The 17406-nt window shown below is 38.3% G+C and overlaps 1 protein-coding gene across 1 annotated transcript in view; it reads right to left on the reverse strand.

Annotated features, from left to right (window-relative positions):
- Positions 1 to 17406, reverse strand: part of METAP1D (methionyl aminopeptidase type 1D, mitochondrial) — an 88774-nt gene that overhangs the window by 16158 nt on the left and 55210 nt on the right. Inside the window, exon 2 of the mRNA XM_072811542.1 lies at positions 1395 to 1552. Coding sequence (XP_072667643.1) covers positions 1395 to 1552 — 158 coding nt within the window. The remainder of the gene's footprint in view (positions 1 to 1394; positions 1553 to 17406) is intronic.

A 17406-nucleotide genomic window follows, 5' to 3' on the forward strand; every position in this document is an offset into this window, starting at 1 on the left:
CAAAGAACCCCCCCCCCCAACTCAAAACATTCAACTCTGATCACCCTTGTAGAACATTCTCCACTGCTTACTTAAACCTATGGGCAGTATTCAGAAAATAAATACTATTTTACACACAGAGCTTCTTTCAGTCCCAAGGTTTTGCTCAGCTCTTTACAATCTATTTGTGGCAACTGCCACATAAGCATTGTTGAACAGTACCCACTAAGGGTACACAGCAGTTGGGGACAGGAAGCTGAGGGAGACAACACTCTTCAACTTGACATCACAGCAACTCTGGAAGGGCTGAGGTTAGGGGTCTGCGCTTTGTAAAGCTCATCACACAGGGCTGAAGACCTTCACTTATTCTTGTGTTCAGATGGGGCCTTTCTGCTACAGGTAAAGCCACTGCTTGGGTAGCCAGCCACGGCCAGGCCCTGGGCGAGCGTCTACTCCTACAGCTTTGCCACCAGTGCCCACGAAAGCTCACCCAGCCTCCCCCACTGACTGTGCTCTTGACTCCCCTCTGCTTTGTGATTGGGCCAGGTTACAATTACAGGCAGAAGGGCTCCTGGGTTGTCACGGACATTATAAAACAATACATTCATCTCTCCAGAGACCTCCTTTTCTTTCCCACTAAGGAAAGACCAGGAATATACTCTGGGCTCTGGCAGCCTGTCTCATTGGCCCCTTTCCACACACACAAAAAAAGGGCCACTCACCTTCAGGGAGTGTGTCAGTATACTTAATGTGGGTTTCCTGTCCAAAAAAATGCATAAAAGGGGGGAAAGCAGGTGACTTTTGTGACAAATCTATACTTCTTTTACCTATTCTTGTTCTTTCTACATGATCCCCACACCTCCTTTACATTGCATTTCAAAAAATGGATAGATCGTCTTTCCACAGAATTGTAATCTCTGAAAAAAAAAAATGAAGAATGCTCTGAGGCAAGAGGTTTTATTTAATGACTCTAAAGGAGAATTTGGAAACAACAGAATTAATACTACAGAAGGTATTAAGAGTAGACTTAGGAAAAACATCTAGTGTACTAGTTTCACGTAATCGCTCTTGAATGACCCCCATTTTATACTCAATTATTCTTCTCTAAAAAAGTTAAGAAACTATAGACATATACTTTTGCCTTCATGTTAGAAATTTAATATAGAAAATTTCATGGTAGGAACTAAGTCTGAATAAGCTAAGTGGCTGTAAGCTCAGAGCTTTATTTGAAAAAAATTAATATTATGGAACTGCAGATGTTGCAACTTCTCAAATCACAATTTTAAATCACAAACCAAGTTTAAAAATTATGATTCGGATGGCTCAGAAATCAAAGGTGCAAAGACATTTGATCGCTTCTGCGGTTAAGCTTCATCTTGGCTGGAAAAAGCAGCAGATAATAGGCAATACGGTACCTCAGGGACTGGGTGAGCTGAAGAAACTGCAGCCGGCAAAACTATACTGTGGGAAATCTCTCTTTGTCTCCGGAAAAAGAAATTTCTTCTTTGTTGACCGCTTGGCTGCTTGTGTAAGTAGATATGATTGAATGGTGAAGAGAAAATTCTGTGACAACCTATGAGCAGAAATCGGCATATTTTAAGTTAAAAAACCTAACATAGTGCTACATTTTAAGATGTTGCATTGTTGTCTATTAAATCATTATCCTAATCCTTTACTGGCTTAAAAAGAAAAAAGCCCCAAATAGAAAAGAAAGCAGTGATATTCTGAGTTCTAGTACAAGAATAGCACAGCATATTTATTAGCTAATACTATGTTTACAAAAAATGTTTGACAATGGAAAACTCTACTCTAACAGGAAACAAACATATAGAAGCATCTGCTAAGTACCAGGTCTGCAAACAGAACAATTTCTGCTGTGGTACCTTATGCAGCCATGTCCAGGATGACCCCAGATTCGGCGCACTGTTTGGGTGGCTTTCTATTCTTTAAAGCTGTTTTCCTTTCAAGAATCATGGACAAATTGCCAGCTGCACATTTTGCCCTTGACAGGATTACTACTCTGTGTTAAGTTCACGTGCAGCGAGGCATTATACCAAAATTCACTATGATGAATGCTCAAGACAGATAAAGACTACAAAACAGAAACATAGGGTGTGACCCTGAAACAAAAATGAACACAGGGTTCTAAAGTGCCCACAACAGGAATTTAGAAATATCTATCAAAATTTTAAATGCACATATCCTCTGACTCAGCAACTCATCTCCTAGGGCTTTATCTTCCAGATACAATGGATGTAAGAAGATGTACCCTCACTTTCATGGTAGAAAAAAATGGGGAATAGTGCAAATCTCCATCAATGAGGGACTGGTGAAATATAGTATGGTATATCTACACAAAAGAAAATGATAAAGAGAGTAAGCTAAATCATTTCTATGTTGTTGATATGTAAACAAGCCGCAATACATTGTTAGGGAAAAGACAAATGCTGAACAAGATGTATAAAAAGCCCACTGATGTAAAAAAGAATTTATACATTTATATAAGTTTGTATATCCCTCTACAATTTCTGAAAATTGATATTTATCAATAGTGGTTATTTCTGGGGCATGTGACTAGGCCTGGGGTGAGAGGAAGACTTGCTGATTCACTTTGTTTTCTTCTATACTGTTAGATATTTTAAACCTTCTACTTGCATTACTTTTATAATTAATGATAGTTTGAAAATTCCCCAACATGCCACAATTGCATGCCAGGGGTTAGCAAACTACTGCCTGAAGGCCAAATCTGGCCTGCTGCCTGTTTTTGTGCAGTCCACAACCTAAAAATGATGTTTACATTTATAAATGTGCCAAAAAGAAATAAGAAAGATAGTATTTTATAACACATGAAATTATATGAAATTCAAATTTCAATGCCTATAAGTAGAGGTTAATTGGAACACAGCCACACTCATTTGCTTACAATGTTCTGTGGCTGCTTCGAGCCATAGTAGCAGAGTTGTGTATTTGTGACAGAGACTGTACAACCCACAAAGCCTAGAATATTTACTATCTGGTCATTTACAGAAGTTCGTTGACTCCTGGTCTAGAGCACTGGTTCCCAAGATGTGGTACCCAGACCAGGATATCAGCACCATATGGGGAAAAATGCAAATTATGGGGCCCCTCAATTCACTGACTCAAACTCTGGGATGAGGCCAACAATCTGTGTTTTAACAAGCCCTCAGGGTGATTCTGATGCCCGCTAAAGTTTGAGCATTACTGGCCTAGAGTAAGATTTCAGCTATGGAACATAATAGAAACACAAACTGCAGGTGAGTACTGGCCTCCAAGGTCAAGATCTCCAAATGAACTGGAAAAAGGCACAGATACAAACCAACCCCCATGATCAATGATTCAAAGTCCTAAGTTTCACTTGATTTTTAAATTCTTATATAAAGTTGAATGTAATAGTGTTGAATCAAACTTACAGAGGTATTTAGGTGTTATTTTAAAAAATTATAAGAACTAGATAAAATGCAGCAATATCACTTCTTTAAAAAATCAAAAGTTGGGGCAGCCTGGGTGGCTTGCTGGTTTAGCATGCCCCAGGCATGACCCTGGGGGCCCGGAATAAAGTCCCACATCAAGCTTCCTGCATGGAGCCTGCTTCTCCTTCTGCCTATGTCTCTGCCTCTCTGTGTGTGTGTCTCTCATGAATAAATAAATAAAATCTAAAAAAATAAAAAATAAATAAAAATCAAAAGTTGCGGGGCACCTGGGCGGCTCAGTGGTTGAGTGTCTTGTCTTTGGCTCAGGGTGTGATTCTGGGAACCTGGATTGAGTCCTACATTGGGCTCCTTGTAGGAAGCCTGCTTCTCCCTCTACCTGTGTCTCTGCCTCTTTCTCTCTCTCATGAATAAATAAATAAATCTTTAAAAAAAATCAAAAGTTGCTCGATAGAGCAACTGAAGCTTGCACATTTCCCTGATGACACCACCACCAATTCTAGGATTGTCAACTGGTGTATGGGGCAGTGTAGTATCCTAGGAAAAGCAGATGGTTGGAAAGCAGAAGGCTGAACATTCATTTCAGCTTCACCACTTGTTAGTTGTGTGACCCTGATCAAGTTTCTTATTTTTTTAAATATTTTATTTATTTATTCATGAGAGAGACAGAGAGAGAGAGGCAGAGACATAGGCAGAGGGAGAAGCAGGCCCCATGCAGGGAGCCCGACGTGGGACTCAATCCCAGGACTCCAGGATCACACCCTGGGCTGAAGGCAGACACCGAACCGCTGAGCCACCCAGGTGTCCCCTGATCACGTTTCTGGAGTCTCTGGTGAGAATTAATTGGAATACATAAAAAACTATGTGAAAACACTTTGCATTCAGTAGATGTCTAATAAATGATAGTTTCTTCAAGAATACATAAAAAGAAAAAAAAAGAATACATAAAAAGGTTTTAATGAGAAAGAAATTGTACATTCCATTATAGCTTCTAATACTGAGCATTCACTGTCAATTACCGTACTAGGCACTTTATATACATTAGCTCCTTAGTCTTTTTTTTTTTTTTTTAAGATTTATTTATTCATGATAGACATAGAGAGAGAGAGAGGCAGAGACACAGGAGGAGGGGTAAGCAGGCCCATGCCGGGAGCCTGACGTGGGACTCGATCCCGGTACTCCAGGATCGCGCCCTGGGCCAAAGGCAGACGTGAAACCGCTGAGCCACCCAGGGATCCCTAGCTCCTTAGTCTTAACGAGAACCTTCCACTCCACTCCACAGCTGAAGATCTTGAGGCGCCCAAAGGTAGGTAGCTTCCCCCAAAACATGCAGTGAGCCAAAGCTGTGGGAAAGCAGGTCAAGTTGCTTCCACAAAGTATATTATTTTTCTCATACACATGAGAAAAAATGACCTAACGCACATGGAAATGCCCAGCAAATGTGAAAGGCATCACAAAACTATTAAATGTTACTACCATTAGGTTATTTTTCCAAAATTGGTGATAGGTTGACCTTATCCATCCACTCTCTCAAGCCAAGCTCCATTCTCTGACCAAACACATGCTTCAGTGAGGTGATTGAATGAAGTTGGTTGGCAATTACGGGGCCCAACTAAAGCAAAGACTTAGGTGGAATCAATCTATGTCAAGGCTCCCACACTGCATCCCTAGGTAGGATCACAGACAAGACACAAGCTCCCAAGTATTTCCCTTCTGAGGAAAGTATGTATTATGATTACTATTAATAATGATAACACTCAATAGAATTAGTAACAATAATAGTGGTTAACATTTAATGGCCACTTTCTTTGACGAAGCACAGTGCTAGGTGCTTTACATACATTAACTCTTACCAACTCTGTCTGGTAAGCGGGCAGCTATTATCATCACTATTTCACGGATGAGGAACTAAGACTCACACCTCTGGTAGTCTAGGGCCTGGGCTTCACATCCCTTAAAACCAAATCAAGGACCATGCCTGCCACTGCAAGCTGCCTTTCTACAGTGTGCAGGGGCTCTCGTAGATAGCATGCTTTGCTAGAGAATGTGTTTTTTTCAGGGATTAGATTTTTTTTAAGATTTATTTATTTATTCAAGGGGGAGGGGCAGAAGGAAAGAGTCTTCAAGCAGACCCTCCCTGGGCACGAAGCCCTACATGGGGCTCAATCCCACTACTCATGAGATCTCGACCTGAGCTGAAACCAAGAGTTGGATGCTCTATGGACTGAGCCACCCAGGTGCCCCAGGGATTAAAGGAAACTTTTTTTAAAAAAGACATATTTACTTAATTTTAAAGAGAGAGAACATGCGAACAGGGGGAGGGGCAGAGGGAGAGAGAGAATCCTTAAGCAGACTCCTCCCTGAGCATGGAGCCCAAAGCGGGGCATGATCCCAGGACCCTGAGATCATGAGCTGAGCCAAAATCAAGAGCTGCTCAACTGACTGAGCTACCCAGGTGCCCCTAAAGGAAAGTTGTGTTGTTGTTGTTGTTTTAAAGATTTTATTTATTTGAGAGAGAGAGAGAGAGAGAGAGAGCATGAGCAGGAGGAGGGGCAGGCAGAGAGGGAAAGAAGCAGACTCCCTGCTGAGCAGAGAGCCCAATGTAGGATTTGATTCCAGGACCTCTGATCATGACCTGAGCTGAAGGCAGATGCTTGACTGACTGAGCCAACCAGATGCCCTAAAGGAAAGGTTTTTTTAAAGGATAATGAAAAAAATAAACATCATAGGACCATCTAACATTTATTTTTTATTTTTATTTTTTTAAAATTTTTTTTTAAATTTATTTATGATAGTCACACACAGAGAGAGAGAGAGAGAGGCAGAGACACAGGCAGAGGGAGAAGCAGGCTCCATGCACCGGGAGCCCGACGTGGGATCCGATCCCGGGTCTCCAGGATCGCGCCCTGGGCCAAAGGCAGGCGCCAAACCACTGCGCCACCCAGGGATCCCCCATCTAACATTTAGAATGAAGGTACTTTTCATGAAAATTTGTAGATCTGATCTAATTGAGAGGCACTGTAGTAGTGAAAATAGCATGAGCTTTGAGGCAGGTAGATCTGAGTCACCGAAATGTCTGAGGCCCACATTCTCCACCATTACATGGGAACAGTAGTGCTTTCCTCATCACTCTGCTGTTGTGAGCATTAGTTGAGATGACATGTAAACCATCCTAAAACCATCCTAAAAGCAGGTCCTCCGTAAACATTAATTTTTTCCCTTTTGCTTCTCAACTCTTCAACATGTTTACCTGCAGGCCTCTAAATATATTTATTCTTTAATTCAACAACTACTTACTGAGCTCCTCCCATATGCCATACTCTGGATGCAAGGTGAACCAGGTGACAAAGTCCCTGCTCTCCTGGAGCATATATTCTATGGTGGGACACAGACAAGAAGCAAACCAACAAATACATTAGATTACATCAGATGGCGACATGCGTGCATGATGAAAAATGGGCAAGAGTGACAGCCGTGGACGGCACCTTGGAACCATGGTTCTGCTCCTGGTCCGGCCAAGAGCTAACTATGTGACTTCAAGTGGTAACAGTAACAGTGAACACTGGCTGAGAACTTCCTGGGGCCAAGCTCTATGCTGAGCACTTCGGATACTGCCCACTGATACAGAAGGCTTAGAAAAATGAGGGAGTTGGACTTTATAAACTTTGAAGGGGTCTCTTTTAGCTCCGACATTTGTGCCTTCATTCAGCAGCATCTGATTGTCATGCTACCTCCCAGGCAATGGGATGATGTGGATGCCGATCAATTTTAGGACTCATGAAGATTTTTTTTTTCAATGCAGCTGATTACATGAAAGAGAGACCATCTTTATCAGCATTATCAAGTTCAAGTAGACAGTCATTATAGGGGGAATCTTTTCTATGTACTTAAAACCTGAGGCATGAAGTCACCACCTTTACTTGGATATCTGGTTGAGGCTTTTAAGACATTCTCTTGTAGAATGAACAGTGTTGCCAATGTACCTGTCCTGCCAAATGATAGGCTCACTGCTGAAAAGATGCAGGCACACCCACACATGACTTAAACATCGGGAACACAGCCTGAACATATCCAATCTGTTGACAATTACGGTTCTGCTGTGTACTCAGAAATTCCACTTTCATATGATACTTTTTTTATTTGAAGCAAAATCTTTTCTTTCAATCTGATAAAAGACACCCTATAAACGCTGTCACAAGGTAACAGGATAATAAGGTACCATACCGTGTTTATTCCACTAACTATTCATTACAAACCAGAAAAAAAAATCTAGTGTTTTCACAGGTGAAATGAAGAAATGGGCTTAAGAAATACATGTCTTTAGAAGATAATGGTCCTCCAACTAATGTGGAGGTGGGGCAAAATCCTCAATTTTGTTTATCATATTGTAATTAATAAATAGTAGTTAACAACTTTTCTAAATGCAGAGTGGGTAAAATTAAAACCTCCAGTACCAATTATATTCAGGGTCACAGGATAACCAAACTACAGTTACTGCTAAGAGACCATTCTAGAAAAGGTTTGTTGGGTTTCCTTTGTATTTCCTTTCTTTATAAAAGCACTGCATTGTACACCGAAAGCTGATACAATACAAATATTATATGTCAATTATATCCTGATTAAATAAATAAATAAAAGTACTGAGGATACCTTATCACAACTATATCTAACTTTCAACTTGCCACAGTCAATGTTACAGCTAATCTGATGTACAGCATCCATCATCAGAGGCAGGGACACCAGCCAGGCTTCCATTAGTCACAAGACCGGCCTCTCTGTCTCCTGGACACCATCGTTTACCTAGGGCGCACAGCACACCCTCTTTTTTTTTTTTTTTTTTTTTTAAGGTTTTAAGTAATCTCTATACCCAACGTAGGGCTTGAACTCACAACCCCAAGATCAAGAGTCACATGTTGCACTGACTGAGCCAGCCAGGTGTCCCGTATTTCCTTTTGTTAAAGCAATCTTCAGGAAACAAGTTTCAGGTGTGTACTAATTATTGCAAGGGACAACCTGACCATCTGAAGTTAAGGAGACACAGGTTGAAAATCATCAGAAACCTCAGAAGAGGAGAGCCCCAGATCAGCAAGGAGCTGCTTTGGACTAATTTAATCTTAAAAGACTGATCATAGTGAGTGTTGTTACTATTGATTATGTAACAGAAACTCTCTATAGGGTTTCCTTAGGCAGTATGTCTATATGTTATTTGTTATAAATACTAGAATATTTACTGTTATCAAAGGTAATAGTAAGAATTATTTTCAGTGTCACAAAAATTCTATCAGTGTCTAGTTTCAGCTGAATGTCGAAAATTATAGGCAACTGCTTCTTTCGCTCCATGGAGAAGCACACTGTGCGGCCTGAATGTCTTTTAAAATTGGTATATGTCCTCTGGATCCTGCAACACATTTTTCATATTTTAAATCTGTATTTGCAGTGGAAATCTAAGTTACGGTTTTAAATATGAAAATATTTGTGAAAAACATCAATTTCTAAAAACTGTATTTTATTTCCCTTTCCAGATTAAGTCTGAAAGGTGGGATTACAAAATTCAAGTATGATGGAGGGAGGAATGCATGCAACATGCCCTCTTACTCAGGGTCTATTTTAATTGTTATCTGCTCATGCATTCTATACCACATAATGAAACGCTTCCATTTCACCCACTGAGCCCCGGGTTTTTCTGTGCACCTCTACTAATGACCCTTAATTAAGTCGATTTTATCCCTGAAAATGTGAGTTTTCTTTTGGCCAACAAGTATTTTTACAGAAGAGGCCTGAATCAACTTCCAAAGAGACATTTAAGATGCTTACTATTTTAAGCAGTTGTAAAACTGAACAAAGTATATTTGTACTCAAGTGTGGGCTACCAACGCCTATATTTTTCATTGTATGTTTCCAAAGAAGCACTTCCACCCTACAGAGTACCATCAATCCTCAGTTATGTTGCATTTCAGAGGTATTAAACATCTGGGTAGAAAACAACACAATAAAATAGCCTGTAGTACCTAAACAATGTCAACCAGAGATAATATGTAATTTAAAAGATACTCTGTAAAATGTCTTATTGAATATATTTTTTCATAATGATCAAATGCCAAAGTCTAGTAACAAAACTATTATTTATAGCATATCAGCATCTAATTGATTTTACAAATGGAGGCAATTATTTTGGATGAAGGGGGGAATGTGTGCCAGATTTAAATGATTTATGATTACTAAGAGAGAAAACAATGTTTTGCTAATTCATTTTCAAATATGGCTCTTACAGTCATTGATAATTTTAATTTTAAACCAAATTATTTGCTTAAATAATACATTAACTTAAAAAAAAGTAACTTTGTGACAGCAAACAGATTATTTTTAACTGTTTAGAAATATTGCTTCCTACAGTAGGCTCAAAAGGGACTGTACCATAGAAATAGATTTTCGAGGTGCTGATTTAGAGCCACAGAGAGATCACACTTCATGAACTCCAACCAATTACCTAGAGTAGGAGCACAGGCTTTTATAGCACTGTGTGCTTCAAGTCCAAAAGGGAACACTGCAAATGCATCCGTGCCTTCTATTTCTTGATCTAAAACACCGACTGTCTACTTGATAGGTTTGATAACTTGCACAAATGTTGTGAAAGGAAAATTAAATAGTCTGCATCACTTGATATTACTCTCATTGATTTTTATAATCTAGTACTAAGATGTACCTGTTTCAAAAGTAAATGAGAAAGATTGAGGGTTCCTTCCCATTTCAAGGAGACTATAAAGCAGAAGAGAAGCTCACATTTCACAAGAAATAACCTGTGCATTTGTTGAAGAAAAAAGAAAATCAGCTAGGGGAATGCCCCGGGCTGCAGCAGATACTGATTGGGTAAGGCTAAAGGACAAGAGCCCTTGAAACTAAACAAAAGCAAATTCATTCTGTTGACAGATGTTGATTACATCAAAGCAACAGGAACTCCCCCAACTCCCAATTTTTTTTAAACAATTAATACCTCTCTACAATTTACAGAATAGGGATAAAGTAAGTTTCTAAACCAATCATAATAAACATTATTAAACTTTTTTTTTTTTTTTTTTTTTTAAGTTTCAGTTCAGTTGAAGACTGTTCTGGTGTGTTTTGAGCTATGGGCTTCTCCAAACAGTGGTTTATTCATTCCCATGGACATGTCAGGGAAGCCAAGCTGGCCATGCCATCAGCCCCTTCCTTCCAGGGGTTAACTGCTCTGGCTGCCAAATAAAATACAGAGTGAGCCATGTAATTATGGAGACAGTCAAAGGGCAGGCTCTATTTTGAAATCTATTTGCACAGACAAGGTCTTCCAATTGAGCTTACAGGAAACAAGCTGGTAAAGAGCCTCCTTTTCCCCAGATGCTTTCCACACTTTTTCTCCAATTCAGGAAATCATGGATATGGACACCATACACCATTGCTTCCTGGATTTCAAGCTAAGATACCACGACAAGAAGAAGAGTGGATGTTACACAAACCTGTAAAAAAACTTTTCCCCCTTTTTCTTTTTTGCCTAGTTAACAGCGTTTGGCAATAGCCTCTGGATGATAAAGCAACAATGTTTATTAAACAACATTTCTAAAGAGGATGCAGGTCCAGTTATGTAGGTGTTGGAAAACAGATTCTTTTCTTTAATGCTCAAAATAAAGCATAAAGTCAAGTCTAAAATATATTGGCATAAACACTGGTCTGAAATAAAGATTCTACTTGACATCCAATAGTGTTGTCCTTGAAGTTATTCACAGCTTAAGACTGCTAAAACAGTAACCGAGATTCCAGAGAAATAAAAAAGAAATGTGTAAAATAGTTTAAGTGAAAAAAAAATCACAAGTCACTTTAAGCTGCAACATAAACGTTTGTCCTAGTTGCTTAAAGCTCTAAATTTGCAATTGCTCTAAGACTTCACCATACTCGGATTAAAATAGAATCAGGCCACTACTGCCAATAAAACGAAGTAGTCGAACGTAGGTAAGATAGTAGTCTTCTCTGATACTGGCCTGTGGCTGTCAGAACTCCCCATCAAGCCATAAGCCAAAGCCTGGAAGTTCTGATTCTAGAGAAGATGAGCTGGAAAGTCTGCCATAGTTAGAGCACTTCTGGGGAAAGGAAGGGCGGTGGCCTGAGGGCACCCTCTTCCAATAATAACAACATTCAAGAATGATGCCCAGGTCATGGCAAAACATGACCTTCCCCAAGGCTCCATCAGGAAGTTGGCTCCATGCTACATCCCTCCTCCTTTTAAAAAATTTAGTAATAGCAAATGATAGAGTATAATGACAATGACAAGCTCAGAAATGGGTTTAGGAAAATACGGCGTTGTTTTGTTTTGTTTTGTTTTGTTTTGTTTTGTTTTGTTTTTTAAAGCCAACTGGATTGTATGCGATTGCTCATTAAGGTATACTACCAACACCCAGGGATCTGTGATTTAAACAAAAAAAGCATTCTCCTCTTCTTGGGAGGCACAAACACCTCCACCTACTTCTAGGAACACATATCAATAAACAAAACCTAGTTAATAAAATAGAGGTTTGTGGGCTTAGAAAAAAATTCCTTTAGGGTGGCCCAACCACAGGTGGGGGAGGGGAGTCAAAGATTACAGTAAGAACTCAAAATCTAAAACTGAAAGCAGATCATTTGGTGGATAAGTGGAAGTTACACAGAAATGATTGATGTGTAAAAGGAAATAGGGCTGTTGTATGAGATTTCTCCATTTAGGGTAAAAAATGTTCACTTCAAAATTTAAATCTAAATTCATTTTTATAATCACAAAATAGTGAGTCACGCTGCAATAGTATATGCTTAGAAAATCCCATTGTCTCTCAGCTAAAGTTTAGAGAAAAGCAGCTTTTTAGCACTTCAACAATACATATACTCAGGCAACTTCTTGGACAAAGAAATATTGTGCCTTTCCACGGGAAATAAAGGAGCTGTTTATTAGGGCTGCGGTTAAAATGTAATAATTCATTCTAGTTGAGCCCTGTGGAAAATGTCATCAAAATATCATTTTCTTTGCCAGATTTTCTGGATGCCGTGATATCGTTTAAATACTGAATAAAAGGCAAACTGATTAGAGTAGAAGTATACTACCACCACCAAAAAGAACCAAAGCAAATGTTCATTCCATCAAAGGAACAAGAAAGAAACACAGTCTTGATACCCAGAAAATGCACTTTTAGGTTAGCACAGAACATCTGGCAAACTTCAACCTTCCAAAATTTCTCAAAAGAAGCATTCCTGTTATCACACACTTTGGTTAAAGAAGAGGAACATAGAAAAATTTTATATTAAAGCACATAAATAAGAATCAGAAAGAGCAATTACACAGAAGTCATACATGGAATTCAACTTTAGAGAAAGTTCATATAAAAAATCATGAGTTTTCAAAAAATGATACAGTAAGAAAGTCTTTCTTTAATTAAAAAACCCTTCATAAATACTACTGTCACGTAAAACACTACTCAAAATATTAGTTATTTGGATAAAAATACCCTGTGATAGAAGACAGTGGGACTTTTGGTTTACGATCAAAGGCACGGCTTTAACATGAATATTTTTCAATTATATTAAAGCATTTAAGAGTGTAATTTTAGTTTTCATCTCACAACAGTGTCACCTGAATTCTATATTCAACATGCACTAGCTATACTGTTGGATGTATTTCTTCTTTTTTAATGAACCATTTAAAATCATTTATGCAAAGAATTGGTATAAAACAGCTCAGAGCTTTGACCAAAATTGCAGTATTGATCCAAAAACAAAACAAAAAACCCCCAAAAAACTACATCGTAATATTTTTCTGAGAATGTTTTCATTGTATAATTGCAAGTGAAAGCCATGAAATAAAAAGAAAACCTTTAAATATAAATTCTACTATTGGTATCTTGACAATTGTGGGAGTTTTGTTTCTGCTCTCTAACCAGGCAGTAGGAATGGTAGGGAGAGAGGGAGGTCAGTAATCACAACCCAAAATGAGGAGGCTAAAGCTCCAGAAAAACAATATATTTCTACCCTTCTGCAGTTGAGATTACATAGATTGAAGACAATAGAAGCAAAGATCACTCATCAAGGGGTTATTTTCACAAGAAAAAGAAAGAAAATAAACAGTAGCCTCTTTAGTAAAGGAAAAAGTTCCAAATTATTTAAAAGCAGCTTTTTGGACTGATGTAGTTATGTGGCCACAAATAATTTTATACTCAATTAAACCTATGAGCTTAGTTAACCATGTGAATAATCACTCTATAGCTTCAGGTGTTAATGCAAAAAGTGTGATGTATTAAAATGGTGCAGGCTTAAAAGAGGAATACCATAAAAGTTTACTTACAAACTGACCCTTGTCTTTTTTTTTTTTTAATGGATGGTCAACTATAAAACCATTATTTTTGTACTAAAGATTAAAAATTGAGATGCCTGAGTAGCTCAGTAGGTTAAGCATTTGCTTCTAGCTCAGGTCATGATCCTAGGGTCCTGGGATCGAGCCCCACATTGGGCTGCCTGATAAGTGGGGATCTGCTTCTCCCTTTCCCTCTGCCTTCCCCTCTCCCCCTTCACTTATGTTCTCTCTCTCTCTCTCTGTTTCAAATAAGTAAATCTTACAAAAAATTAAAACGATCACATCACCCCAACAGAACGTGTACTCCATCTGCATATTCTATAAAGCATGTTGCTTCTCATCTCTGAAAATGCAGTATTACTTGAAAACTAGCAGACCAAGATCAGCCACACTTGGTAGAATGATAAATCCATCATCTCATTTTTATTTGTTTTCTCATCATCTCATTTTAAGCCTAAAGTCTTCAATATAACCACAATACTAAAATGTTTGACGTGTACAATATTTGAAACATGTTTATTGTCTAATGTCAAGTATACTGAACATTTCTTGAACTATACTGTTAGTAGAGTGTTACAAAAAGAAAAGCAACTCTAAATAAAACATAGCCAATTTGGAGGTAAAAAGAAGGAAATAGTGTGGCATTTCAAATATTTTATATTTGGCTTGTGAATGCACAGTGGGATTATATTTATATACTTGAGTTCTTGCTTAAATTGGTTTTCCTTCTCTAAGCAATAGTTGATTCACTTGGATAAGTTAGTTAAACACTCTGAGCCTTAGTTTCCTCATCTGTTAAGAGGAATAATAAGAATACCTTCCTCACATGGTTGCTAGGATAATTGTATGACATGAAGTATGGAAGTGACACCGGGGAAGCACTTGATAAATTGTAATTACGATCACTGGTTGTGTGAGGAAGGGAGGTCACTCTAAAATGGACTAATCAGTAGATTAGTAGAAACCAGCCTGAATTTTAAAATGTGCTTTGGCCAATTCACTAAGTATTCATGAGATCCTAGGTTGGGTCCCAGAGCTGCTATTTAAAAACCACACTATCCAAAACACTGGACCTCTCCTGCCTTCATCACAAGACAACCTTGACCATCAAGTGAGACTGCAGATGTATTAATACTTTACAAACTGGACAGCATGTCATGATTGTAGTGTATTGAGAGAAGACTCAAACTCAGTAGGATGAATTATGCACAGCCTAATTTTGACATTTTTGTTCCCAAAGATTTTATTTATTTATTCATGAGAGACACAGAGAGAGCCAGAGACACAGGCAGACGGAGAAGCAGGTTCCCTGCAGGGAGCCCAATGTGGGACTCGATCCCAGGACTCCAAGACACACCCTGGGCCGAAGGCAGGTGCTAAACCACTGAGCCACCCAGGCAGCCCATAATTTTGACATTTTCTCAGAGTTCTTGGTGAGGCCTTGACAGAATGCTGATGCCTAAAGGTGAAGTCTAAGGAAAATCTCTTCTTCCATTCAGAGGCATAAAAGACCCAGCTTTTATATCCTTCCAAACACATTAGTATATGGAACAGTTTTTATATCTGTGCAAAAGGTAAGATAGGAGAAATCACATCACATTGTAGAAAGATTCCACTTAGCAGTAAAGACATCCCCTGTAAAGCTCATTATCACAAACAATTTTAAGAGGTAGAGCAGAATGAGGGTGCCTGGTGGCTCAGTAGGGTTAAGCGGATGACTCTTGATTTTTGACTCAGGTCACAATCTCAGGGTCGTGAGATCAGCCCTGTGTCAGTCTCCTCACTCAGTGGGGAGTCAGCTTCAGTTTCTTTCCCCTTCTGCCCCTCCCCGAACTTGTACATGTGCACACACAGGTGCTCTCTCATTCTCAAATAAATCTAAAAAAAAAAAAAAGCAGAATGCTATCTTTGTTACTAAATAGTGTCAGTCATAATTCTTATCCATAGTTATGTTGTCCTTGGTAAACTCAGTAACTTAAAGTTTATAAGAATTTAAATATATTTGTTGCATCTATTTAATAGAGATATTCTAGAGCTCACCAAACCTTATTCTTTAAATGAACCAAGAAGTCTTCTTTGCATAAAAATTCCTGTTTATTAAACAGGGATACAGGAAGAACTTATTTACATGTCAAGCACCACCAACATACATCATTTATGACAAAAAAGGCAAGCACTCCATAAGAAATGCTCAATCACTGTCAATCACAAACACCAAAATATACATAAACCAAAGCAAGCCATGTGAACTGTATTAAATTCAGCTAAACACAGAATTACTAACCAAACAAACAAAAAAACAAATAATTATCAGTGACTCACAGACCTATTTACACAGTACACAAAATAACTTGGAAAGGTGTAACCATGGAAACCTGATAGCCTAAATTCAGTGCCTTTAAAATTTGCATTTATTTAAACACTGTGCAAACGATGTCCTTACAAAGTTTAAATATTTCAAAAGCAGTCAAAGCTTATCTTTGTTATCTGATCATTGATCAAAATAGTTTCAACTATAAATTAGCTGCCTTTAAAATTATCCAGGGACCAATTTAATGAAACTATGATAAAAATGTCAATTTTTTCTAATTTTTCAGCAAACTGTTATTTTCACAACCACTGATTAACAATTGAAAAAATTCAACTATATACAACAAATCTCATAATAGTTAAATAATATCAAAACATGCTTTGACATAAAGACTTTCCTTAAACTCACACTGTTGCACGCAACCACCCCACTTCCTCTAATTAACTACTAAAGCAGAAGTGTTATTAGCTGTTTCGGTTTACAGGTGATTTTCACTGACAGCTACCATTTGAATAGTTTAATATTTAATGCTATAGTTAGTCATAATGTCTTATATTTTATTTTATAAGCTACATGAGTAAAACATTATTTTGTAGTTCACTGCTCCCACACTCAAGATGTAATGTTCAGTGTGTATTTCATTATGTAGATGAGCAATGGATGTTGTTTGACATGATTTAAATGGGTCAACAGTATTTTCCTAGTCACATTAATCATTCAGACAGCTGGAATTAAGAAAAAAAGGGCCTTGAAAACTAAAACTAGAGAATCTATTCACACAAATGACACTTACCATTGGTGGGTTATCTAGGATGTGGTTAAGCAGAAGGAAGAGTTACAGACTTTGAACACATGTTTCATTATTTATTCGGAAACCACTTCAAGACCTAGCTCTATTTTCAGAATCCAAGTGAACACCCACAGGGACAGATTTCTGAGATACCAAACTGTAATTTTTTTTTTTAAGCATTAGATGGAAAACTGTGAAAACTTTTTCATTTGAGAAGAAAGAATAAAATTTGGGGAGCCTAGCTGTAAATGAGCCTGGGCCTAAGGGTAGGACCAGGAGTATGGCGTCTATATAAAAATCTACAGCATCACAATTGAGTGCACAGCCCTCCCTGTGGACAACAATCTGTTTTCACCTGCTGGTGGCTCCTAGGAAATGAAGAGGAGAAAAAAGAAAAGCAGAACCAGCTTTTAGAAATAGCTGCAAATCCATTTTGTTCCAGCCCGGAGCCAAAGAACCTCGTAAGGAACATGGAAAGAACAGGTGTGAGCTCACCAACAGCATCTCCACAGCCCCCTTTCTCTTTCGTTGTCATGAC

This window comes from Canis lupus, chromosome 34 (genome assembly GCF_048164855.1).
Source record: "Canis lupus baileyi chromosome 34, mCanLup2.hap1, whole genome shotgun sequence".
Classification (NCBI taxonomy): domain Eukaryota; kingdom Metazoa; phylum Chordata; class Mammalia; order Carnivora; family Canidae; genus Canis; species Canis lupus.